The 26,943-nt window shown below is 39.5% G+C and overlaps 1 protein-coding gene and 1 pseudogene across 7 annotated transcripts in view; both read right to left on the bottom strand.

Moving 5' to 3' along the window:
• LPAR1 (lysophosphatidic acid receptor 1) overlaps window positions 1-26,943 on the bottom strand; it is a 164,029-nt gene that overhangs the window by 54,396 nt on the left and 82,690 nt on the right. For 6 of the 7 annotated variants that reach the window (XM_067743678.1, XM_067743681.1, XM_067743677.1 and 3 more), the window contains exon 3: window positions 5,524-6,271. In XM_067743678.1, coding sequence (XP_067599779.1) covers window positions 5,524-6,271 — 748 coding nt within the window. Of the gene's footprint in view, window positions 1-5,523; window positions 6,272-12,315; window positions 12,398-26,943 lie in introns of all 7 variants that reach the window. The other variant, XM_067743683.1, reaches the window with a different exon arrangement.
• LOC137226987 (ADP-ribosylation factor-like protein 2-binding protein pseudogene) lies at window positions 21,567-22,138 on the bottom strand (annotated as a pseudogene).

The raw sequence follows: 26,943 nt of genomic DNA, 5'->3' as shown, positions 1-26,943 counted from the left end.
TTAGGAAATGCAAATCAAAACCAAAATGAGATATCACCTCACGCCTGTTAGAGGGACTGTTATCAAAAAGGCAAAAAATAGGGCTTCCCTGGTGTCGCAGTGGTTGAGAGTCCGCCTGCCGATGCAGGGGACACGGGTTCGTGCCCTGGTCCAGGAAGATCCCACATGCCGCGGAGCGGCTGGGCCCGTGAGCCATGGCCGCTGAGCCTGCACTCCGCAACGAGAGAGGCCACAACAGCGAGAGGCCCGCGTACTGCAAAAAAAAAAAAAAAAAAGGCAAAAAGTAACAAGTGTTGGCGAGGATGTGGAGAAAAGGCAACCCTCCTACACTGTTGGTGGGAAATTGGTACAGTCACTATGAAAAACAGTAAGGAGAGTCCTCAAACATTAAGAGTAGAACTACCATATGATCCAGCTATCCCACTCCTGGCTATTTATCCAAAGAATACGAAAACACTAATTTGAAAAGATATATGCATCCCATGTTCATCACGGCATTATTTACAATAGCCAAGAGATGGAAACAATCTAAGTGCCCATCAACAGATGAATGGATAAAGAAGATTGTAGTATATATGTGTGTACATACACACACACACACACACACACACACTGGAATACTACTCAGCCATAAAAAAGATGAAATCTTGTCATTTGCAACAACATGGATGGACCTTGAGGGTATTATGCTATGTGAAATAAGCCAGAGAAAGACAAATATATGATTTCTCTCACTGTGGAATTAAAAAAAAAGAATAAATCAAATAAAAACAAACACGTAGATACAGAGAACAGAGTAATGGTTACCAGAGGGGAGGGGTGGGGAGGAGGGTGAAACAGATAAAGGAGATCAACAGTATGGTGATGGATGGAAACTATATTTTTGGTGACGAGGATGCTGTAGAAATATAATGTTGTACACTCGAAACTTATATCATGTTATAAAACAATGTTGCCTCAATTTAAATAAATGGTATTTACCTTATTCATCTTTTTATCCTTTAGCACATAATTAGCACTCAACAATATGTTTGTTGAATTAAACTGAACAGAGAAGTACATAAAGATTTGCTTACAGGATATTCGCCAAATTATCCTTCATCAGAGTAACGAAAAAACAATGGGCTTAAACTCATCTGGCCCCAACTACTATTATTAATACCAGTAACAGTCTCTTATATGGCACGTGACCAGTGTCCTATGATAGAAGGTCATGGTCCACAACATTCTTACAGCTGGATTCCAGTTCTGCTACTTACAAAATAAGCACTCTTGAACGAGTTACTTACCCTATCTTAACTCAGTTCCCTCAGTATAAAATGGGAGAAACACAACTTTCCTTGGTGTAAGGTTATAAACAGTGCATGAAGAGTAATGCCGAGTATTGACCCTGGCACAGGGTACGTAGGTAAAAAGCAGTAATTTAGCTTCAGTGGTGATCATTTCCAGCCAGAACAGATCCAACTAGAAAAAGTGTCTCTCTCTTCTTCCCCAAAGACATAAGCTCCACCTGGATTTATTTTGCTTTATTTTCCTCACTCTCTCCCACAATTAAGATGAAAAAACCTCTACACCATAACCATTATTTTCTCTTTCCAAATCCTGGTTTCCCTCTTCTCTAATCATCCCCAACAGGAGTGTCATCAGAAGGAACAGCGCAAGAAAGGCAAGGACTTACAACTCAAGATAGACTGTGGTCAAATAAGGAAGAACTTGACTACCACTCTGATTCAACCGTGGAACAGACTCAAAAGGAATTCTTGGTAAAATGTCAAGTGGGGAGAATTCAAGCCTGGGGAAGGATTACATGACTTCGCACTAGGACAATGAACCCTCAAGTTAACTACACCTTGAACTAAACACTCCTTCAATCAGAAGCAGTCAGTTACTGGTGCTCCAACACCAAAGAGTGGAAAAGGGCCAATGAGATGAGAGTCATAACGATCATGATCAGAAGCAAAAGGAGGAAAGGAATGCTCCCTGAAAGCTTTCTTCTACCCAGGAAATGAAGCACAGGCAGCTAGGCAGTATCAAGAGAAACAAATGGGATCACAATGTTTCAATTTAATAGCACAGTGCTGTTCAAACTTTATAAAACAATCCAGCATGTGCTGGTAGCTGTTTGTATTATAGAGAGGCAGGATAGCATGGAGGTGAAAAACACATGGGCTCTGGAACCAGACTGCCTGAAACATATCCCAGCTCCTGTACTTAACTAGCTGTGTGATCTTGGGAAAGTTACTTAACCTCTCTGTGCCTCAGTTTTCACCTCTGAAAAATGAAGCTAACAAACCTAGACTCCACAGGGATGCTCTTTACAAAAACTCATTTCTAAGGCAGAGTAGTGCTAGGCACGTGGTTAATGCTATATGTGTTTTACAAATAAAACTATTAAGATCCAGAACTCACTCAGGAGCAGCTTATACACAACCTTGTGCTTCAAAACTGCTGCTGGTATTGCCATCATAAATCTCAAAGACCCCTTTATTTTATGTTGAGTCCTAGAAATTCAACTTGTTGACTAACAAATTCTTTTATTGAAGGATAAATAACCAATAAACACTGGTTTATTGAACCGAATAGGTCTAAAACCCAGAGGTCATTTTGACATGGTGAAATGGAAACCGAAGGTTTGACACTTAATCAAACTGTAATCATCTCCAGAATAAATGAACAAAATACACATTATTTATTGAGCAGCCCTTGTGGTCACTTTCCAAGCTGTTGTATTTGACTGGAAGGCACAAAACGTAATAGTGGTGCAGCTAGGTTTGGTTTCTGCCACACGACTGAACCAAGTGGCATCAACTTAGTGAATTCACTATGGCTTTCTCTGGTCCTCAGTTCTGAAGGCTCAAAAACCTGGTTTTGTCACCACATTCATTCATTCAACAGTTATTTTACAAGTACCTACTTTGTGCCACATCCCACAACAGGTAATGTGGAGAAACTGGACAACACATCATCACACTTCCTGCTCACTGCCGCAAAGCTGACAGTCTGGCAGAGAAGACATTAAAAAACCGAACGTGCACCACAAAAAAACCTGATGGTCAATAAACTTGTTCCTACAAGACCAACCCATCTTTCGCATGCAAGCACAACTACATAGAATTCAAGCAGGGGAGTATGTTGTACAAATGGTAACAGGCACCAACTTGACAAACACCTGGCTGTTTAGGGTGGTGAATGACCTATTCCGAGCCCTGCCCATTCTCCCATTCTTGCTGCTTTTCTCTGCAAGGTTACAGTCCATTTATTTAATTTCTCCTTCCTATACTACAGCCCATACACATCTTGCCTCACCAAATTTCTTTGCCTATCACCCTGATGGGAGTTCTCCATGTTCTAAACTTCTTCCATCACACATCTATAGAGATAATGCCATTTATTCCAGAGGCAGCTACATGTATTCAATCTTTGTGGAGCCCACTAGTTTAACCTCAGAAACCAGCGTTATATTCTGTTATTTTCAAGTCTGGGGTTGGTGTGGTAGGGCAGAAGGGGCATTTAGGGTCAACGTGCACTGAAACTGTGGCCCCATAAACCCTCAAAATAATTCTCGGGCTTTCCTGGTGGCGCAGTGGTTGAGAGTCTGCCTGCCAATGCAGGGGACACGGGTTCGTGCCCCAGTCTGGGAAGATCCCACATGCCGCGGAGCGGCTAGGCCCGTGAGCCATGGCCGCTGAGCCTGCGCGTCCGGAGCCTGTGCTCCGCAACGGGAGAGGCCACAGCAGTGAGAGGCCCGCATACCGCACACACACACACAAAAATAATAATAATAATTCTCATTTAACCTGCAAAGCCACCCAATGAGGCACAAAAGTTAATTTTATATGAATCGTTAAGCATACTACACACCGGAAAATGCTAGGCATTATACAAAGGTCAAAATTCAAACAAGAACTTAGCAGGTTCATAGTCCAAGTTCAGTAGTCATTTTCTGCTGGTGGTTCTATGAACTACAAGCAGTACTTGAGATGATACTAGAAAAAGTGCACCCGTATGAAAAGTTTCAACCAACGTTGAGATCAGCAGTAAACAAACAAATACTTGAGTCAATACAGAAGTGAAATCTCTCATGTTATTTAATTTAATACAAAAAATAGCATCCACGGTAAACAAAGATGTGCTTCATCCCTATCATGGAGAATGTATACTTGGGGCACAGGTATGTTCAAGGCTTTTGTTGATAATTAAACACAGAGGGAAATCATTTTTATACTTCTACTGAACTTTGTTGGATGGAATAAGAAAATTTCACATCTGAGGTGGTGGGGGCCTCAGTGGGGATACTACCTACACGTGCCAGTTAGTTACAGACAGGGCTTTAGTTGTGTCGGCAATCCCAAGGCCTGGTCTTTATTCTTAGAGGCATAATTAGGGCTCTCTTTCCTGGGGCTAAGACTGAAGTAGCTCCCAGAGTTTCAGAGGAGCCACACCATCCCAGGTTCCATCCACTCAACCCTGCTTTACAAACTGGAACAAAGAGCATTAGAGGAACTTTCCACTGAATTTCAATGGAGAAAGATGAACTACTAAAGATTTTTTAAAAGATACTTTTAAAATGTGATCAGACATTAACCCAAATATAGCCCATGGAGAAAATGTAATTCAATAGGGTAATTATTTAAAATTCTCACTGGGTGAACTTTAAAAATAGGCCCTCTAAGCTCCAAAAGAAATGTTCTGTGTATGCTGTCTTCATGGACACATTTCCGGGAGTTAGCACAGGGCCTGGAACGTATGAGGTTCTCTTTAACTATTTTCTGAATACATAAATGAATAAATATATTCCTTGTGATCATTAACCATGAATTTTTCACCCAGGAAAAACAACAGTTATTTAAAGGCAAAAGTTATTCGAGTATACATTACATAAAAGAATAAAATCCTGCTTTTCACCTTGAAATATGAATTAACTTCCACCACTAAAAACCGAAAATTAATGGAAAAAAAGTAAGTTTTCATAAAGGTGACTGTCAGAGATGGTATGAATTCCAACCCATTTTGCGCAATAAATCTATACAAAAACTTGATATACTTACCTACGTGTGTGCAGTAACAATGACAGACAGTGAAAGACTCCTTATTTGGAAACAGACTCATAAAAATAGCTATGTGTGAAAGCATATTAATGGGACAGTAAGAACACTTTCTGAGAATCTGTAATAAAGAGACTATAGCCAAAAGTTCCACAATTTGGGCTGTAATAAAACCTTTCAAAAGCTGATATCCTTCAATACTTGATAGCCAAACTCGTCAATGACATCTTCCACATCACCATGATTTATAACACATCACTGAGACATTATTTCCCTGAAACCAGTTCTGTAATTATAGAAAGACTGGGATGCTGACTTCATCATAAACATTTGCTATAAAGGTGCCTTGTCCCCTTGTAATTCCTGCATATATACCCGCTGATGTTCACATTGTTGCTTACCACTATCATAAACTACCCTGGTTTGTAGTAAGACATCAAGAATCCGTAAAGTAAGTTACAGTCAAGACACAACTCACCGAGCACGATGACCACAGTCTTCAGAAGACTCATCATGGTATCCCGATTGCGCCGTGGCCCAGAACTATGCCGAGACATCCTCATAGTCCTCTGGCGAACGTAGCCAAAGATATGAGCGTAGAGAACCACCATGACGACAAAGGTCACCAAGTTGAAAATGGCCCAGAAGACCAAGTAAGAGTCACTGTAGAGGGGTGCCATGTTGGAACAGTTTTCAATATCACAGATGCAGTTCCAGCCCACACTGGGTATGGCCCCCATAACAATGGCCATGGTCCAGATGACCACAATCACCACCACCACCCGCCGGTTGCTCATCCGCGTGTGGAGCTGCATGCGGAAAACCGTAATATGCCTCTCGATTGCAATGGCCAGTAGGTTGGCCACAGAGGCTGTCAGGCTGGTGTCAATGAGGCCCTGACGCAGGAGCCACGTGCTAACAGTCAGTCTCCGAGTATTGGGTCCTGTGTTGAACATTAGGTAGAAGTAGGCCAACCCAGCAAAGAAGTCCGCAGCAGCCAGATTCGCCATTAAGTAATAAATAGGAAAATGGAAGCGGCGGTTGACATAGATCGCCACCATGACCAGCAGGTTGGCCAACATGATGAAGATACAGACGGTGATTCCAAGTCCCATCACCAGCTTGCTAACTGTGTTCCATTCTGTGGCAAGGTACTTTCCACTCCGGTTATAAAAGAAGGCGATGGACTCATTGTAGAAGCACTGTGGTTCATTCATGGCTGTGAACTAAAAGAGAAAGGAAGAGAGGTTAAAAAAGAGAAAAACCATGGACCCAAATTTAAAGATGTGTAGATAACGCAAGTCTTCTACGGTAAATGTGGCCAAAAAAGAGCAAAAGCAAAGAATTTGAAAATCTGATCCTGTGTAATGTTCTATGATTATGTTGAAACCCCAAGGTTTCTTTCTGTTTTACTGTTCTCGAGATTAAAGACAGTTGGAGTTAAATAAATGACAAGGTCTGTTCTTGGTGGCTGCACATCATTGAAGTCTACTAGAAAAGCCACACGACCCAGAAATCATGCCTAAAATACAAGAGACAGATGAGAATTTTGCAGAGCGTTGCAACTGGAATATTTACCATAGTGAAATCTATTTTGGCCCGTTATTTAGGGAATCTGTAAACACAGATGGTTTATAGATAGGGTATTATTGCCCTATTATTCTGCATTTCTGTTCTCACATAGTATGTTCAATCTGTGTCAGATATCTTGTAACACAAGTCCCCACAAGGACCATCAGTCCCAACATTTCAAAGAGGTCACTATGCATCAAAGCTACTATGCCCAAAGCCAGCATTTGCTGTTCAACATTCCTGTGGTCAGCACTGTCTTCCCCCACAACTCCTTACCCCAGAATAGCATTCATCAAACAATCTATGACGTTTGAGAACGTTTTTCTTCTTGGAGGACATAAGAAATATGTAACTAATGTAACCTTCAGAGAGCAGTTCATACTTTGACACTGCTCTAAAAGTACACCTTCTAAAATGTTGAGCGATAATGTTTCATTATGTGTTTTCTTATTTTTAACATCACCAATCAGAATATATTTGCTTATGAACTACTTATACTCTCACTTGAATTCTAAAGGATTGAGGAAGTTTCTAATAGAATGATATAGGTGTCAATAAAACTATTAAAACAAAATTAGAAAGGAAAAAGTAACACGGAGGGCTTCCCTGGCGGCGCAGTGGTTGAGAGTCCGCCTGCCGATGCAGGGGACGCGGGTTCGTGCCCCAGTCCAGGAAGATCCCACATGCCGCGGAGCGGCTGGGCCCGTGAGCCATGGCCGCTGAGCCTGCGCGTCCGGAGCTTGTGCTCCGCAACGGGAGAGGCCACACAGTGAGAGGCCCGTGTACCGCAAAAAAAAAAAAAAAAAAAAAGTAACACGGAGAAACTAGAAAATTACACATCAAATAGAATAAATCACCCTTCCTAAAGCCTTAGGTTTGTCTGTGACTCCTAAAATTAGAGAATATTTCTTGAAGATAGCTCACATCCAACCTTTTTCTTCATATCTTGCACTGCATTTAGTAAATTACCTAGCAAATATGACAGTTTTAACCACTATTTTTGATAGAATATTCTACCGAATATCCGTGAGTTGTGCCTTAATGTTTACCAAACACAGAAAGTTCCAAAACAGTGTGTGAAACTCTTCTTGAATGGTTAATCTCCTGACCTGTCCAGACATCTAGGGTCTCTTTCCTCATTTAGACTAAATAGCTTTTAGGTTATGCTTCTATAATAATCACTCTTACCATGTTGTATAATTATGTATCACCTTGTTTCTTAAAAAGATGATAGTCCAGGGGAAGAGTGAAGACCTTGTCTTACACATCTTGGTATCTTATCTAATGTACCTTCCACAGAGCCCCACTCATTGGCGATCTGAGAACTTGTGATGTTCCATTCCACTCCAAATCTTGCCATCACTCTGGGTATCTCATCTAATTTTCTAGCCTCTCAGTTTCTTGACCTCATCTTTCATGACTTTCTATTCCATTACAACTCAGCTGCCCACTTCCAAGGTCACACCCTGGACTCTGTAACCACTCAGAACTGTCTCCCTTTGGAAATAATCGATTGATACATTCTAATACTTTTTCCATTCTAATTACTCTTCCCATTCTTCCAAATTTATACATTCTAAGTACTCCCTTCCCATTCTTCCAAATTTCTCAATTGATCCCCCTACATCAGTTCTTTGAAGCCATCTGTTTCCTTAAGCATCCTACTTTTTCCCAATGGATTACCTCCCTATCTTCCCCCTTTTCCCTATCTGGCTTAGGTTCCATAGGATATCGTTTCAACCTCTTTTTTTTTTTTTTTGCTAACGCAAGAACACAGTCTCTTCTTGAAGACTTTGAGGTCAGATGTCCTTCAGAATTCAAAAATTTGCCAGTTTTAAGAACAGTTATAGAGGACATAATCTATGTTTGACGTAACAGCCCCACCAAAATCTGAGACAGCACTCCATAATGATACACGTTAATCTCTAAAGTAAAACATATGAATATATACACTAAGTTTGATAAATAAAGGTTATAAGTAGCCTCATATCTATTCATTCAGAGCAACTTTTGCCACTGCGTTAAGAAAAAATCATCAGTTTTCAGATCTTCTTAAATGTTATAGTTTCAGATAAGGAAGTAGAGACCTTTATCTTTTAATCTACTTCCTCCACTGCACTTCTGTAACAATTTCTTAGAATAACACCAGTCTTGGATGAATGCAATTGGTTCCCACTTCCACACCTACACCAAGGCTTCTGAGAAATGTTAGAGAAAAATCAACATATCTGGCAGATTGATTCTGCTATAAATTCACATGATGTCTTGCCTCAACTGAGAATTTAATGCCACAAGAAATCTGATTTTCCCCCTAATTATTATTCTGTATCTTCTTCACAGTAAATACTCTAAATTTATTATTCTCTTTTGAGTCTCACCTTCCCTCTCTCCAGCAGCAGTTGCCAAAAGAGGAAACTTAGAAATCATCAGACTGAAACTCTTTTTCCTTTAAAATTACCTATTCAAAAACCCATTTTTTTCTTCCCCTTCTGTTACAATGGAAGAGGTGTACCCTTTGCCATCCAAGTGTTCTGAATCCCATCCATTCTTACTATTTCCAGAATCTTGTTCTATAAATTGCTTTCTTTCTTCAAGTCCCTCCTCACTCCTTCTCCTCTCTCTTGAATCTTTCCTATCCATATACAAGTAAGTTTAATCTCTACCAAAGACAGGAAGGAAGGAAAGAAGGGAGGGAGGGAGGGAGGGGGGGAAAGAGAGAGAGAGAGAGAGGGAGAGAGGGAGAGAGGGAGAGAGGGAGAGAGGGAGAGAGGGAGAGAGGGAGAGAGGGAGGGAGGGAGAGAGGGAGAGAGGGAGGGAAGGAGAGAGGGAGGGAGAAAGAAAGAAAGAAATCCCCATATAACTTCCTGTTTGGCTTCCAGCTCTGATGATTTTTCCCCTTCATAGCCAATTGCTCTCCAGTGTCTCACTGGACACACACAAATTTCTCAATTACCTATGGTACAGCTTCTCCCCCTTCCCCTCCATCAAATCCACTCTAGTCAATTCTTGAGTTTCACATTAACTTCCCCAAATCACACCAATCTGGTGGCTGTTCCAATGGAAATTTTTCAGTTCTCACCTTACTAACCCCTCAAAGCATCAGATACATGACTGGGAGCCTCTTTTTTAGAAAATTCTCTTTCTTTAGCTATCATGACATCATACTATCCTGGCTCTTGATCTCTCTCTCCCTGGTTGGTCCTTCTCAGTCATTTCTGAGGTTCCCCATCCTCTGTGCAACATTACTGTTTCTACCCTATATTCTCATTCAACACACTTTCATTGAGTTTTCTAATATGTCTTCCAAGATTTCAATTATCTTATATATCTCAAATACTCCCACATCTACATATTTGACCCTTATTTCTTTCCTTAGCTCTAAGCAAATACCAAATTGCCCACTGTTATCTCTGACAACCTCATAATTACTTCTGTCTCTGTGTTCAAAACCAAGCTCAAACTTATAACCTTCCCCAACTTGTTCCTCCCGCGGTCACTATTTCAGAGGCTAGAGAACCACTATCTTTCTAGTGGCCTGAATGCTAAACGTGGGAATTCCTTTTCCCCTCATCTTCATCATTTAACCAATAACCATACCCTGTAACTTCTCCTTCCTAAGTATCTGTTCAACCTGTTTACTATTCCATCCTCATGGCCACCAGCATTACTACTACACTGGCTTCCTAGGTGTTCTTTCTACCTAGCACCAATCTCTTCTCTAGTGATCTTTCTAAAAGACAAAGTTGCCCAAACTGTTCCTCTACTAAAAACGCTTCAATGGCTAACAAGTGCACTTAAGCTAAAACTCCATACTCTTCAACCACCTTATCTGGCCTCCTTATCAGGCCTCTCCAGCCTCAACTCAAGCTATTAATGACTTTAAACTCTCTGCTTCAGCTCTATTTAATATACTGTGCTCTCTCTCACCTCTGGTTCTCAGCATCGCTGAGAACAGAGGTTTTCTGCATCAGCACCCAGAGGGTTTGTAAAACACAGCTTGATGACCACATCTGTCTGATTTAGCAGATCTGAGGTGGGGCCCCACATGACGCTGATGCTCCTGGGCTAAGGACCACACTTTGAATACCACTGGCCTAGAACAATCTTCCCCCCATTTTCACCTTATACTCATTCTTCATGTACCAGTTGAAATATTATTATTTCCAGTCATTCTCCCCAGATCTTCCCATGTCTGGGCAAGGTGCCTCCTACCACAGTTCCCTGCATTACTCCTATAACAACACTTAACCACACTGTATAATAATTGCTTCACTATCTATTGACACCTCCCCACACTAGGCTGTAAGCATTATGACGGCAGAGATTCTAGCTTTCTCGTTCACTGTTGTATAGCATCCAACTATTAGATTAGATTCTAAATATATACTGATTGCTTTAATAAATTAAAGATAATTCAAAAAACGTTTATACTTCACAAGTTTTCTTTCTGCAAAGGATATTAAAAAAATCATAAATATTACATAAATGAAAATTCTGTTCTTTCCTTTAGCCCCTGTAACCATTTACTTTCTCCGGACAAAGAAATTTCTTAATCAAACAGGAAGCATGTAGTATTTCACAGCATTCCAACTTCTAAACACCAACTGCCAACGAAGTCAAGCAGTGATATGAACAGCTTCTTTGCTTTTCCCACATAGAAAAACCATATAATTAAGAATGACAAAATAAAGTATAAATTGGCTTTTTAAGCCACAATATGCTCAGATGAATAAAACTGAAAAATTTTCTCTGAAGGTATCCAGTGTTTACTCAGCAAATGGCATGTGAGCTGGTTCTATTCCATCTCTTATCTCTCAAAAATTGAGTAGCGATACCATAAAAACCATACCGTATTTAATGACATAACTTACATGATTTTTTGAACCTCTCAGTTTTACCATCTGTTAAATGAGGAAATTGGACTAAATTATACATAAGGTCTATTTCAGATTTAAAAGTCTATACTAAGAATACTGTGGGTTAGAACTCTATAGTTAATCAAATTGCCAACTAAATATTAAAGCAGTAGAAAATATACCAGGAATTAAAAATAGTAAGGGTAGAATATACCTGAGAAAAACTTCAGGAATTTCAGCTAGATTTAGTACAACAGGACGGAATTGAAAGAAGAATTAAAACTTTTCTCCTATCATCTGCAAAAAGCAGCAGATCTGGAGAATAAGTGAAGGATACCCTGGCAGCATCTTCAATGGCAGTCACAAGGGTAGTGTGAAAGTGCTTCTTTCCTTTTTCAGGACCTGATGGATTTAGGCAGAAGCCCACATCGAGCTCTGAGAGAATGCAATTCAACTGTGCTTGGACTACAAGACATTCAGGTAGTCATGGTTATAATGATATGGCAAACAGAAAAAATTAGCCAACACAATGGGGAGAAAACAATCTCAGAGGAGGAGATGACCATCCTAAAGGATAACAGAAAATACCTCCCCTTGAAGCAGATTTATTAAAAAAGAAAAAGGGGGGGAATGGAAAAGATTAAATACTAGGATATTTCTGATTTGATCCTCAAAATGCTTTGTTAGGGTACAAGCACTGAAAAGAGAGCCAGCCATTACGAAGACAAAAAAAAAATTTTTTTTTCAGAAAAAACTACATAGAGATTATATTAGCTTCCCATTGCTACTGTAACAGATTGCCACAAATTTAGTAGCTTAAAAAGACAAATTTATTTTCTTACAGTTCTGGAGGTCAGAAGTCCGAAGTGGGGCTCACTGGGCTAAATCAAGGTGCTGGCAGGACTGTGTTCCTTTCCAGAGGCTCTAGAAGAGAATTTTTCTGTCTTTTCCCACTTGCAGAGACGGCCCACATTCTTTGTCTCCTGGCCCCATTCCAGCTTCAAAGCCAGCAATGGCCAGCCAAGTCTTTCTCACACTGACATCATTCTAACACTGACTCTTCTTCCTCCATCTCCCACATTTAGGGACCCTTGTGATTACCTTCCCAGATAACCTAGGATAATCTCCCCATCACAAAATCCTGAACTTCATCACACCTGAAAAGCCCCTTTTGCCATGTAAATTAGCCTATTCAGTGGTCCCAGGATTAAATATGCAACGGACATCATTAGAACTTCATCACTGAGCCCACCAAAGAGATGAAGAACTATTTTTCAATTAAAAACAATAATTCAGGCAATGAAATGATGTATAAAAATTCCAGAAAACTGGGCTGCCCTGGTGGCGCAGTGGTTGAGAGTCCGCCTGCCGATGCAGGGGACACGGGTTTGTGCCCCGGTCCGGGAAGATCCCACATGCCATGGAGCGGCTGGGCCCGTGAGCCATGGCCGCTGAGCCTGTGCGTCCGGAGCCTGTGCTCCACAACGGGAGAGGCCACAACAGTGAGAGGTCCGTGTACCGGAAAAAAAAAAAAAAAAAAAATTCCAGAAAACTGAAATGGCAAATAGAAAACAAACTTAGGAAGTTTACTCAGTGCTCAGAGAAGATGGTCAGAGATAAGAATAAAAGGAAAGAAGGCACGTATAGGAAAAACATTCCAAACATAACTAGCTTTCCAAGTAAGCCTAGGACAAAGCTTAAGTAACACAGCTTGAAGCATAAGAAAAGTTATTGCTTAAGAAGAAAGACCTCAGATTACTGGTTTAAGTTTACATAAATTACAAAAGAGTCGATTAAAATCACTAAAATTGGGCTTCCCTGGTGGCGCAGTGGTTGAGAGTCTGCCTGCCAATGCAGGAGACACAGGTTCGAGCCCTGGTCTGGGAAGATCCCACATGCCGCAGAGCAACTAGGCCCGTGAGCCACAACTACTGAGCCTGCACGTCTGGAGCTTGTGCTCCGCAACAGGAGAGGCCGCGACAGTGAGAGGCCTGCACACCGCGATGAAGAGTGGCCCCCGCTCGCCACAACTAGAGAAAGCCCACGCACAGAAACGAAGACCCAACACAGTCAAGAATAAATAAATAAATAAAAATTTTTTAAAAATCACTAAAATTCAGATATAGCTAGGTTAGATTTTGGAATCTCAAGGTTAACATTCGAAATTCTAAAAATATAAAAAAATAAACAAAAAGCAAACAAATCAAATATTGAGAGAAAGAGAGAAAATATGGTATTGCTAAGCTTCTGCTGTAGAATTCCAAAAGATGGAACACAACCAATCAAAATCTCCATTATTTCGATTATACTTCAATTTGGAAAAAATCTCCATTCTATGGAGAAAATGTTTGAGATCATAAATTCCACAGCCAGCTATACTGATGTTCTCATAGGGGATAATAAAGAACAGTCCCAGAGATGTGGGAGCTCCAAAAGATCATCATCTACATTTCCTTCCTAAAGAAAATACAAATGCAAGTAGCCATGAAAAAAGTAAAAATAAAAACCACAATAGAATAAAAAAACTGGCAGTAAGCATCAAAAATACACAAAACAAAATCGAGTCTAAGTAACTGCTCTCCAAATGGTTATAAAACAAATATCAAAAATAACTCTTGAGGGTATACTTATTATAAAGACAATAAATTAATAATAATCTGGAACTAAAATCACTGTATCAATAAGAACTTAAAAATAGGGGGAGAGAAGAATGGAAATATCTGTTCATTTCCTCTTATTACTCAGGTATGAATCAAAACATACTATTTAAGTTGTAACAATAATTTTCAAAAATAAGTTTAAATACAATCGATTCAAAAGCCACCAAATTGAGTAGTTAATATACTAAAAGATGATTACTTTTCATATTACTGGAGAAAATAGAGTAAAAAAACGATGTATATAGAATGACATTTCTGTGAAATTTATATAGGTAAGACTATAAATGATTTTCTTTTCTTCTTTAGAAAAGTAGTATCTGTTGCAATAAATTTAGGGGAAAACAAGAATATAATCAGACAAAACTCAAATACTTTTTTAAAGTTCATTATTCCAAAATCCTGATGACTATAATTAGAAATTTCTCTGTAATAAGTTACAGAATTCCGCCCTGCCCAAGCAACAAAGATGTAAACAAAATAGAATGATTCCAAAAATAAACTGTCCTCAAAGCTAAAAAGAGAAGTCCATACTCACGCCCTTTGCACATCCACCAATTACATTTCAGGATGATGGGGTGGAGGGAGGAGGCCTCGTTCGCTGCTCTACAGAAACAGATGTTCCAAATCTCAAAAATTTACCTCACCCATCGTGTGATCTCAAAAGTCGTAACAACTCTGCCAAGCCTGAACTCTAAAGAGACACAGAGGGTGTTCATCTTCGCTATGCACTTCATTTCTTCACTGGCACATTCACAAACATTTCTGGAATGCCAGGTATGGGGCATGGCACTACACTACGCTATGCCTTCCAGGGGTACCAACATGAAACACCTGGGCGCCTGGTGTGGGGTCACTCACGGTCCATCCAGTGTGGTATTTAATCTCCTGAAAGACAACTACATCTTCATTAGCCAAGCGGAGAAGGGAGCACTTAGCACAAGCTCACGAACTGGTAACTAAACCTTTATGATTTAGTAAGCATTTAGATAAGAATGTAAATATGTACTCTACTGACATCCTAAAGGGAGATTTTAATTTATACTGAATAAAGGACCAGTAATAAGATCTAAATCAAGCCTATTTGGTTTCCCACTTCTGTTAAAGTACAACAATGGAGTGGGTGAGGACTTCTTCCTGATTCTGATGCTCACCAGCTTCAGTAAGTCTCATAACTGCTCTGAGTGTCAATTTCTCATTTGTAAAATAAGATATCTCTAAGGGCTCTTCAATTCTAGTTTTTAAATCTAAAATAATCAGACCTTCCACACATTTCCTCCCTCTTCCCACCCCCACCAAAAAAAGACTGAAAAGAGACGGCACAGAATTTAATTAAATGCAATTAAGTCTCTATTAACAAAAATAGTTCTCACACTTTTTAGAGTCTCAAATTAGAAACAATAAAAAGAAAAAAAGGAATGATCTACCACTATAATCAGAAAATAGGACACAAAACAACGCTGATGCAAACTAAAAATGTTCTAAAGATAGAAAGTTAGCCTCACAGTAGCTGAAGAACGCGCAACTACTAGATTTTTTTAAACTTTATCTGAAAAAGTACATAAAATGCTACTTCTTATACAGTAACAATGTACGTGAATATGATGTACACACATGTAAAAAAGAAAACTATGGAAAACAAGTGTAAATCAATAAAAATACTTTGTATCTGTTATGGCCCCTTGTAACAGGCTGAGTGAGTGACATCATATTAGTTGAATTTCCAGAGAGAATTTTGAGTCTGGGCCCAAGAGGAAGAAATGGAAAACAAACAAACAAGCCTAAAAACACTAAGACATGCTGGAGAAAAAATATAGTGTTTTAGATACACTGTTGAGCTAAAAGGGAACAGCAAACTGAGGTGATAGGCTGCCCTGGCAGCACACTGTCAGGATCATGCAGACAGGGCATTAAATATAACTGGGAAAAAGAAAATGAGCCCTTGGCCTTGACTGAGGAAGTGACTTAGAACTGAGACCCAGTAGTTAAGCTAGGAGTCTTGAAGATCTCCCTATCAGTAAAAGAGTGGAACAGAAAAAATAATCTACCCAGGTGCACCGGGGAGAACAAGGAAGTTTGTCTTAGCTTAGGCTCCAGGTTGGGAAATAAATAAATTAAAAGACTCCCTTCAGAAATCAAAACCCCTCCCTTCCCAATCAAGATGGGATTTGAAGTTAGACCTTCTGCCAAGTCTGAGAATGAAGTTAGACCTTTGCCAAATCTGAGAACCCACAGGAGGAGAAATTAACACAAACCACAGTCCTTAGCCTGTGATTCGCCCCCCCTCCCATCCACGTGCTGGTACTAGCAAGCATCAAACCTCTCCAGAGGGCCAGATCTCAATACAGCCACACAGGATTCTCTCGAATCAGCCCCACTGATGATGAGTTCATCATCCCAAAGACTACAAACACACAGGAAGGATACCATGTATGAGAATCAGCAGAACAGTACACAGTAGGACAGGACCCAAGAATATCAGACTAAAGAGAAGACTGAACCGACTGAGGTTTTGCATTCTCCCTTCTCCACTTCAACTGGTTCCAGTTACATTTCCATTTCTACTCTTTCATGCTTATCTTTAATATTTTAACATGCATACTTGACTTGAAGTCTAAAGGTAATCCTCTTCCCTCGATGAGCTTTCACTCCAACACCTCTGGCTCCCATGTTACTGTGGTTCAGCATTTTACTTCCATTTGTTTTGAAACCTACCTAAAATTACCTCATATTACCGTTTTGATTTTCCATTCTCAGTTTATTTGGTTATATTTGTATGAAGCCAGCACATCCATGGTACAAGAACAAAAAGGAGATTAAGAGTGAAATAAATTACTGGCCAGTATTATTTAAGAACATAAATGAAGAGTTCCTAAATAAAATATAGTTTCTGTATCTGTAGATCTAGATATAGGGAAAGAGAGAGAGGTGTGACTAAATAGAGTTTATTCCAGAATGCAAAGAATATTTAACATTTAAAAATCTGGTAATAGAATTCACCACACGAGCAAATTCAAGGAAAGAAGAAAGGCCAATGATCATCTCACTAGAAATGGAAATACGCGTTTGGTAAATTTAAATAGCCTTTCATGATAATTTGGCAATCTAGGGTTAGAAGGAAACTTCCTTAACTTGGTAAAAGATTTATGTATGGCAACTGTCATATTTGATGGAAATATTCCCTTTTAAGGCAGAAACAAAACAAAGGTGATTCAATCACCAGTTGCTTTTAGCATGTATTGGTGATTATAGCCAAAACAATAAGGAAAAAAAACAAAGGAAAGAATTGGAAAAGAAAAACTTACTCTTTTTCACAAATGATTAATCAGTTACATATAAAATGCAAGATAATATATAAACAAACTGTACTAACAGAGTTTAGTAAATTTGCTGGATTAACTATCAAGCCACATGAATCAACTGTGTTCCTACAGAAACACCAGAAAAAAAATTTTTAATTATTATTTCAAGGACAACCCATTTACAATAACAAAAGGTCTAACGTATCTAGGAATAAGTCTAAATATTCAAAAGCTTACAGCGAAACCTAAATAATTGAAGAGATAATATTTCATGGGAAGAAAAAGGTGTTAAGATGTCAATTTTCCCAAAATTAATATATAAATTCAATGCAATAAAATGAAAATCCCAAAAGGGTTTTTCACGAAGTTTGACAGGCTCCCTAAACACTGCTACAGAAGTACAGAAGAACCAGAGTATCCAAGATAACTTGGAAAACAAAGAACTAGATGCCCTATGGAAAAGAATATGTTATTTTAAAGTGATAAAATAAGACATGATATTGGCACAGAAAAACATGAACAGCCAATGGAATAGAATAAAGAACCAGAAACACACATTTCTATGGTAACTCGATATAAGAGACATGGCTTTACCCACCAATGGGGAAAACAGTGTAACTGTTCATCTATATGAAAAAATAAAACAAATTGACTGTCTATGTCATATCATACCCAGAAATCAATTTCAGGTGATATAAAGACATATGTAAAAAGCAAATAAAGAATATATTTATAATTTGTGAATAGGGGATTTTTCTAAACAAGACCAAAACATTGACAAAATTCAAGACTTCCGTGCAGCAAAAGACTTCCTAATCAGTGAAAAGAAAAGCTGAAGAATAGTAAAAAGTCTGGCAATGCACATTAAAAAGGCTTAGTTTACAAATCAAAATAGAAAAGCCAAACAATCCAATAGCAAAATAGGCAAAGATGGGGACAGGCAATTCATAGAAGAGGAAAACTAAATGGCCAGTCATCCCATGAAAAGATAATTACCCTTCCGGGGAATCAGAGAAAGTTAAATACAAACTGCCGTCAGACCCAATTAATCATTCCATCAGGTGGGCAAAATTTAACAAGTCTGAAAATATCAAGAGTTGGCGAAGACTGTCATACAGTTATGGTGGGAATAAAATTTCAGTGCAACTGCTTTGCAAAACAGTTTGGCAAAAACCACTTAAATTGGACATGTTCATACACGTGATTGAGAGATTCTAACGCCAGAAGAACTCACACATGTGCATCAGGAGACATATACAAGAATTTTCATTGCCACTCTTTTATAATATCAAAATATTAGAAGCAATGTAAATATCTGTCAACTGGAGAATGGATAAAATAACCAAAATATACCTTTCTTATTGAGGTATAATTGACATATAGCACTAGTTTCAGGTGTACAACAGAATGATTCGATATTTGTATATATTGTGAGATGATCACCATAATAAGCCTCGTTAAGAAGCATCACCACATACATGGTTACAAAAGTTTTCTTGTGATGAGAACTTTTAAGATCTACTCTCAGCAACTTTCAATAATGCAATGTAAGTATTATTAACTATAGTCACCATGCTGTACATTCCATCCCCAGGACTTCTTTATTTTACAACTGGAGGTCTGTACCTTTTGACCATCTTCACCCAAAAGATTTTGAAGCAATTACATCAAAATGTTAACATTTTAAAAGCTGGGTAATAGACATCCTATTGTATTATAACACTCTCTACACTCTTCTGTATGCTTGACATATTTTCTTTTTTAACATCTTTATTGGAGTATAATTGCTTTACAATGCTGTGTTAGTTTCTGCTGTATAACAAAGTGAATCAGCTATACATATACATATATCCCGACATATTTTTAAAATAACAAACAAACACCTTAAACTGAAATACATGATCATGCTTCACTTAACATTCCTATTTCCTGGGAGACAGCAAGGGGTCTGGGAGATAACATTACAGATTTCTAGTAGCTTAGAGTTTAGACCCCAGAATTGGTGAGATCTGGGTTCAAATTCCAGTTGTTTTGTTTACTAATATGACTTGAATAAATTATTTAACACTCTCCTCTTAGAAGTTAGTTTCCTCATCTGTAAAATAGAGAGAAACACACCACGTTTTAAGGACTGAGTTATTATTCAGTTTCTGTAATATCCATTTCTCCTGAAACTTTTAAATCAAGTAACCCAGAGGGTTTAAACCTTCATAAATCAAACACCACCTCTAAAATGCAGCCTTCTTGAACTCACAGATCAAAACAAGATAATTAAATAATTCATCCGATGAAGAAAATTATTTTCTCGTGGCCCTTTTTATTTCCATAGGCTAAGAACAGAGTATCTTTCTTTATTATCTTGTTTCAAATCCATTTGTTTTACAATAATACATGTGGATTGGTGTCTAGGCTCTATTTCTTCCAATGGTTTATCTATCCCTATACAAATACCACACTGATTTATTTATTATAATGTTATAATAAATTCTGATATCTGGAAGATCACTTTTTCCCCACCTCGGTCATCTTCTTCAAGATGATATTGGCTAGTTTTGACCTTTTGTATTTTGATATGAATGTTAGAATCAGCTCGTGAGGTTTCAAGACAATTTTTTGGAATTTTTACTGTGACTGCATTCGATCTCCAGACACATTTAAAGAGAACTGACGTGAAATCAATGAATCTCACAATGCATTGACATGGTATCTCTCTAAGTCTTCTTTAATGTCTATTAATAAGGTTTTATAAATAATCTCAGAGTCCTTATACCAAATTTATTATTAGAGTTATTCTTAAATACTTGATACTTTTAAGGCATTTGTATACAGGATTTTGGGGTAGTTTTCTCATTGAACAGTTTTTTAAATTGAGATATAACTGACATAGATCATTGTATTAGTTGTAGGTGTTCAATTTTTTGTTATTTATTTTATTTTTACTCATGGTAAAAAGTATTTAATAAGTGCCACATCGGTACAGAAAAACACACAGCCTATATAGCTCATCCTTTAAAACCAAAACAGCCAAGTGAAAAGTCAGCAGAGATTCTTATTTTTACTTGAAAAATAAAAATAAAAACAAAATAACAACTAAGGTGCACATTGGGAATTGAACTACTACAGTTTTTCTTTCTAGAGATGTGACATCCGTGTTTTCTTGTCAGTCATGTTCTATCAAACATTGTACCAAACCAGTGTACTAAACCCAAGCAGACAGATGACCAGTAAAGCTGTTTGCTACCTCCTACTGAGCTAGACCAGTGGAACACTATCTTGGTAGGATTATTTTGACAGTAAGAAGTAAGTGCAGAGCCCCTACCCCAACAGAAAACCTAAGGAGCTGTTTTACACAGAAAGGGTTTTAAGCAAACCTGCACAAACACTAACACGCTCTAAGAAAGGAAACCTTTCAGACTACTTCCAGCATACATTCATTGGTACCCAGTAAAATAGGAACACCAACGTAGCAAGCATGTTTGCTTTCATAGCACTAACAGCTAAAAAGCACACAGCATATAATATTTTGATCTTGAAGTGGGTAATCATGGAAGTTCCAAGATTATATCCACTAGGTTAGCCTGAGTATTCATCTATAAAAATATTTTTTAAAAAAACACGTAAACGAGAGTTATAGAAACAACGGGACTACATCAGGACCAGCAGAAGACAGTGATACAAGGACTGTACATGTAAGACTAGGAACTGATTTTCACATGCACCTTTTAGGTAAAGGGAATCTAAGTTGATTCCTACAGCCAAGACTAGCTGTGATAGGATTTTCAGAAATCTTGAGATGGGCAGCTAGCTAGAGTTAACCCCTAGATAAATACTCCCAGTCAAAAACCCCACTGAGGCTGCAGGACTGAAACTCTGACCCACATAAAAAGCTGTGAGTGCACAAAAAGCCTGGTGGGACATGCAAGGCCTGCTGGGCCAAGAGAGTTGATGATAGGGTTCTTCCAACATGGGCACACCAACATGCATGCTGGTGGAATTCCCCCAGGTGGAATGCTGGTCTTGGGCTTGATGCAGGAGCCAGACTCAGAAGCTCCTGCGAGAGGTGTCTACTCAGGGAGGAGTACTAGGGTTACCGAAGACAAGAACGTGTCCAGGAAGTCAGGTAATTTTCTTCTGACCCATCAATACTTAGCATTAGTGAAGAGTTGTAGAACAGAGTCAGTCTTTCCAAGACATATTCCTCTGACATCATTAGCCAAAGCCTCTCCCAGTCTATTGGCCTGGTGATGTCTAGAAAGATCCCATTACCTGCAGGTGGGACCTAGCGCCGCAGACTCTTCTGGGAAGTTGGCATAGAAGATGATTTGCACAATGAAGTCACCATTCAACTGCTGCTTAAGTCCAGTCCCCAGCCTTCTCTTTCTGCTCGGTAGTCCAGAAAGCTTTCTTTAAAAGCTAGAAAATCTGTAAACGTGAGAAGCACGTCGAAAATGTCACCGGCCACTTCATCTTTATGGTGCTGTAAAGTTGTAGTGAAAGCCCCCATGTTAAATCCAGGAATCCGCTCCAACAGCTGTTCTTCTATATACTTTTCTACCAAAGAAATATATTCGTTAAAAGTAGGTGTGTAGGTGAGCTTACTCTCTTCTGCGTCTTCAAACTCCTGGTAGTACTTGTCCATGCAATTCCTCTGTAATAGCTGGAACTCACCATCCATGATAATGTCCTCTTAATATCCAACCACAGCATCAAATTGTGCATCAGAGGTGAAGAGACGGGCAGCGGGAAGCTCTCTTCCTCTAGGGCGTCCATTGCCGCCGCCGCCGCATCCACCGCCCACGGGGTAGCGGGCCGCCGGCCTTCTACCACGCCCGCGGCCCGGGCGCATCCTCCGCTCTGCTCCGCAGAGCCCCAACCGGCATCAGGAAGGCCTCGCCGCCGAGGCCGCGGGCGGCTCGCGGCCCAGCCGGGTAGCGCCTGCGCACGACGCCCCGGCCTCAGGCTCCGCGGCTGCGGCCACGGGCCGACCAGGCCTCTAAGCCCCGCCAGTCCTCACTAAACTCGCCGCTGCCGCCACGGGGTCCAGGAGTCCGTTACCGCGCCCCGCCTCTCAATTTTTAAAAAATAGGGTTGTATACATATTCTTTAAGTTCTTGTTGTATTCTACTACCCATACTTACTGTATTCTCTTATTCTTACAAACAGCTTCTCGATGCTTTTTCTGTGACTAGCTTAGAGGAAAGCAATAAGATGTGCAACTGAAAAGAGGCAGTTTTTAATATTTTAAATACTTAATGCAATTTTTTAATATGTTTGAGAAAAAAATCATGCAGAAAAGTGCTCATAAGAATAAATGTATATTCCGGATACATCATTTGAGTTAAACATCGTGGCACAACAGGACTACAACCTCTCAGATTCCCTGTCATTCGCCACCTTGTTCTTTCTACCTTTTTTCTCCGCTGATATAGAGTTGAATTCCCAGCTGCAGGCTGTGTTGCTCTGCTTTTCCAAGCTGGTCTTGAATGAGACAGTGAGCTGACCAGCAGCTGAGTGTCTCCATTTGACTTGTCACATCTATGCCTGACCATAACCTCTGAGTCCTGAGTTCCCACTGGGTATCCATATACAAACCAGCATGTCAGAGGTAAGCCCAGAGCACAGGCCATAGGGCTGGGCTTCTTCCTGGGCCCTTTGTTTTTGCCAGGTTTTTGCCAGGTGACTTCAGTAACTTGATCAACCACAGTTAAGTTAATGCTAAACAGAGTTCTAGAATATGCAAAGCCCTTGGAGTTGGGGCCCAAACCTGAATCCAGAGGAATGACTTTTTCTCCCAGGCTTGAACTAAGGCTTCAAACCTCCCTATGCGGGCTGGTGGAAGTTCATCTCAGTGCAAATACTTTTAAATGGGGCAGCTATCTTGTTCACCAACAACCATACCCTATCCCTCTTCCTACAGGACAGGTGCTCTTGCTACCAAAGGTTGTCTGAATCTTTGAAAGTTGCTTAATACCTAACCTTGCCTTTCAGGAATTCATCCCTTTCAGAAACATTTTATCGGATGCTAAGGAGCAGATAACAACCCACTATCGCTTCTCTCCCAGCCTGAGCCTGCCCAGGATAATCATTTAAGAAATGGAATAAGTCTAGCTTACAGGCAGTTCTTTAAGGGATGCTATGTGATTACCAAATGGTAGTATCATCACTCAGTATCACTTGGTAGTATCATCCAAGGTGGAATTTTTAAATGACAGTCTTATTACAGCAAGGTACAGTTCTCAGAAGACAAAACTCCCCTGCACCCTCTGATTACCATCTCCTCAGCTGGTGAAAACAGCAGGGCATTTTCCCACCTTAGCTTTTATTCATGGAATAGCTGCAACTAAAGTTCAAAGCAAAACAACTGGAGAAGGTAGGAGTGTAAAAAGGAAAATAGGCCAAGAGCCCCATCATGGGCAGTAAGAGGGAAGAAGCCACATCACTCTGAAGGATAAAGAATTGGCTCCATTAATCATTAAAGACTAAACCAATTAGAAAGAAAAAGAAACAAACATGAAAGGTCTCATTTGTGGTTTGCCCTAGGTATCCCAGTAAAATTTTGTCTTATGAATAGAAAACTCCAAATGTGCCCTTGGATTCTGAAATAACATATCCTCTCAAACTTTATCTGTGTTTATAAACACAAAAGGGGGCAGAGATGAATTCAAATTGCAATATGAGAACAAATTTAACTTCTAATAGAAACATGGTTCAAGGTGGAGTAAGTCAGAAATCTCAGTGTTTATCTCCACACGCATTTATTCCTGGCAATACACTGGAGTTTTCCTTAGTGTTTATCCAACTTGGCTTTCCTCTGATGGATCTTCTGGCATACTACACATAAGCGCGTCATACACACAGACCATATGTAGAGGTACCCACTCACTCCCTGCAAAAAACTATGGGGAATAATTATGGGGAAAAAGGAAGGAACTAACATATGTCAGGGATCAATTAAGAGGCCAATACCGTACAAAGCACCTAGCAGACATTTTGCCATTTAAATCTGTGAGCACAGTGTATACTATTTGAATTCTAGAGATTAAAAAAAAAAAATTAGCTGAAGAGAGATCTATATTGAAAGGGATTTAAACCTATATTTGAACCAAAATTCACCTGGATCTAAGCCCACGCATTCTCTTTTCTCTGGGTAGGTGAAGCCAGACCACACTATGTCTTCATTATGTGGCACTGGAAACATACGTCATACTACAAGTAATTGCTCACACTTTAGTCCAAAAGAAAGTTACTACCAAGATAGCCATGATCCCTTACTTTAGGGACTGATAATTTAACAAATGCAACAATTCCATTTTTAAACCTTAAAAAGTCATTGAATAGTTTCAGGCAGAAGAGTAAACTGATCTAATCAGTGTTTTTAAAAGATAACACTTTATATACCAACTGCAAAAACACTTTTGAGAAAAGCAATTGGGAAATTCTGAATATGGACGAGTAGAAAATGACATTAAAATGTTGTTTATCATTTGCTATGTGTAAGAATGGGACTGTGGTTATATAAGCGAATTCTTTCTTAGAGATGCATATTGATGTATGAGGACTGAGATAAAATAACAGGATGCCAAGGATTTGCTTTAAAATATTTCATCCCCCCAAAATGGGAGAAGGTGAAGCAAGTCTGGCCAAATGTTAATAACTGTTGAATCTCAGTGATGGCTATATTGGGATTCATTATATTATTCTTTTGATTTCTGTGAATGTTTGAAAACTGCATAATACAAAGTTCCAAAAAAGAACCAAAAAACAAAACAGAAGTCTTTCAATCTCAAAAAACACAACCCACTGAACAAGGAATTCAACTGCTTTAATCCAATGTATCCACTCTCTAATGTCAGAAATAAAACCTCTAAAAACCTATCAGTAATGATGTTCAAAAACACCTGTCTTCCAGCAGACACCAAGTAGAGACCTACTTGTTAGTTATATCAGAGAACTGGGTAAGAACTAGGGGAACAAATCTGTTGATGAAGATGAAGACATTAAGCATCTATCCAAATTCACATCTTTAATGAAAGCTACGGGACATCACTTGAAGGGATCAAAATATCTTCGTTTCCTTGGCTTGAAACCAAGACAGCCACTTAGCAAATGAGAAAGAATGAAATACCTTGTAAAATACTGATGGCAAAGATTCCTTCCTTACTGGAATCACAGGTGTGAGATCCGAACGCCTTTGAAGTTCTTAAACACCTCTTCTGATCTCTAATACCGGTCGGTTTGAGAGAGCCCAAACCACCCATTCATGGATTGAACTATTGACCCCTCCATTCAAAAAGAAAATAAAACTTTTAATCCATACTCCACCCACAGTAACTGGATGAACCACCGTTAAAGTCCTGCTAAACAGCATTCTAGAAACAGAAAATGGTCATTGGTTACCTATTCTACCTCCATCCCCTACATTCTCCCATCCCCGCAGGGTAAGAGCGCATTCGTTTAACCAAAGGATGAGCATGTTCCTGTCTGCAAACATCTCCAGAGCTTCCTTTGGGTGCTCTTTATCTGGACTAGCAGAACAACAAAGCAGCGACAAACAGTCTTCCTGCTGCTGCTAGCCCAGTTTCGCCTCAGTATTCATCTAGCTTCAGAACAAGGTGCTGTCTCTCTCAGCATGAGCAAACAAAAATCCATCTTACAGTCTAGGCAGGAGTCAAGCAGGGAATACAAACTTGTCCCACTTCAAAGCACCAGGCGTATCTTTCACTGACTAAACAGCAATTCCAGCAAGAGTGACAATGAACCTTTCTTCCCTATTATTGTTGGAAACAATCACCAGCTATTTTGTTCATATTAATTAGTTTATATCTAGTAATAGGCAGCCTTGATTAGAAAAATGCTCTTTGTTACCAAATGAATAGAGTACCAAACAAAACCAAAAGCTTTTTTTTTAAAATTGTTGTTTTTGTCTTAGGAAAGGATTGTCAGGCCTTTCACACTTGAATGTGGGTTTATCTTTGCACAGGTCCCTGAATTCACTCTAAAAGAATGCAAGTTGATGTGCCAGACAATACCGGGTGAAGCTGATTGAGTGAACAGCTTATTACGCCTTGCCTAAGGAGATGCTGTATTTAAATTACTTTTACCTTCTCTGAACCTGGGGAAAACTTGATAATAGGAGAGACTACAATGAATACAGGCTTGGGGGCAAGGGCAAATCAGCCTCGGATTAAAATCTGACTGCACAAATTACATGTGAAGAGTTGACATATAATCAAGATGCTCATCATGGGCGAAAGGATCCTGGGAACCAAGTGACCCAATGAGCTGCATCTCTCCGGAAGGGTAAGCTGCCTCTCTCTGTGACCTAACACCCCAGCTTACAGCCGACTCCTTCCGAGAGGGCTTGAGTTCCCCCAACTATCAGAAGCTACTACTGCTCCCAACACATGGTGAGAATCATGGGACTCACTTCTCTGGTTGAGATTCTTTAATTAATTGCTTCAACACAGTTGTTAATAGTCAAGGTCTGAACCCAGCTCTAAGACACACGAGC

This window comes from Pseudorca crassidens, chromosome 7 (assembly GCF_039906515.1).
Source record: "Pseudorca crassidens isolate mPseCra1 chromosome 7, mPseCra1.hap1, whole genome shotgun sequence".
NCBI lineage: Eukaryota > Metazoa > Chordata > Mammalia > Artiodactyla > Delphinidae > Pseudorca > Pseudorca crassidens.
The sequence above is the reverse complement of the archived record's forward strand: the minus strand, read 5'-3'. Positions and strand labels throughout refer to the sequence as shown.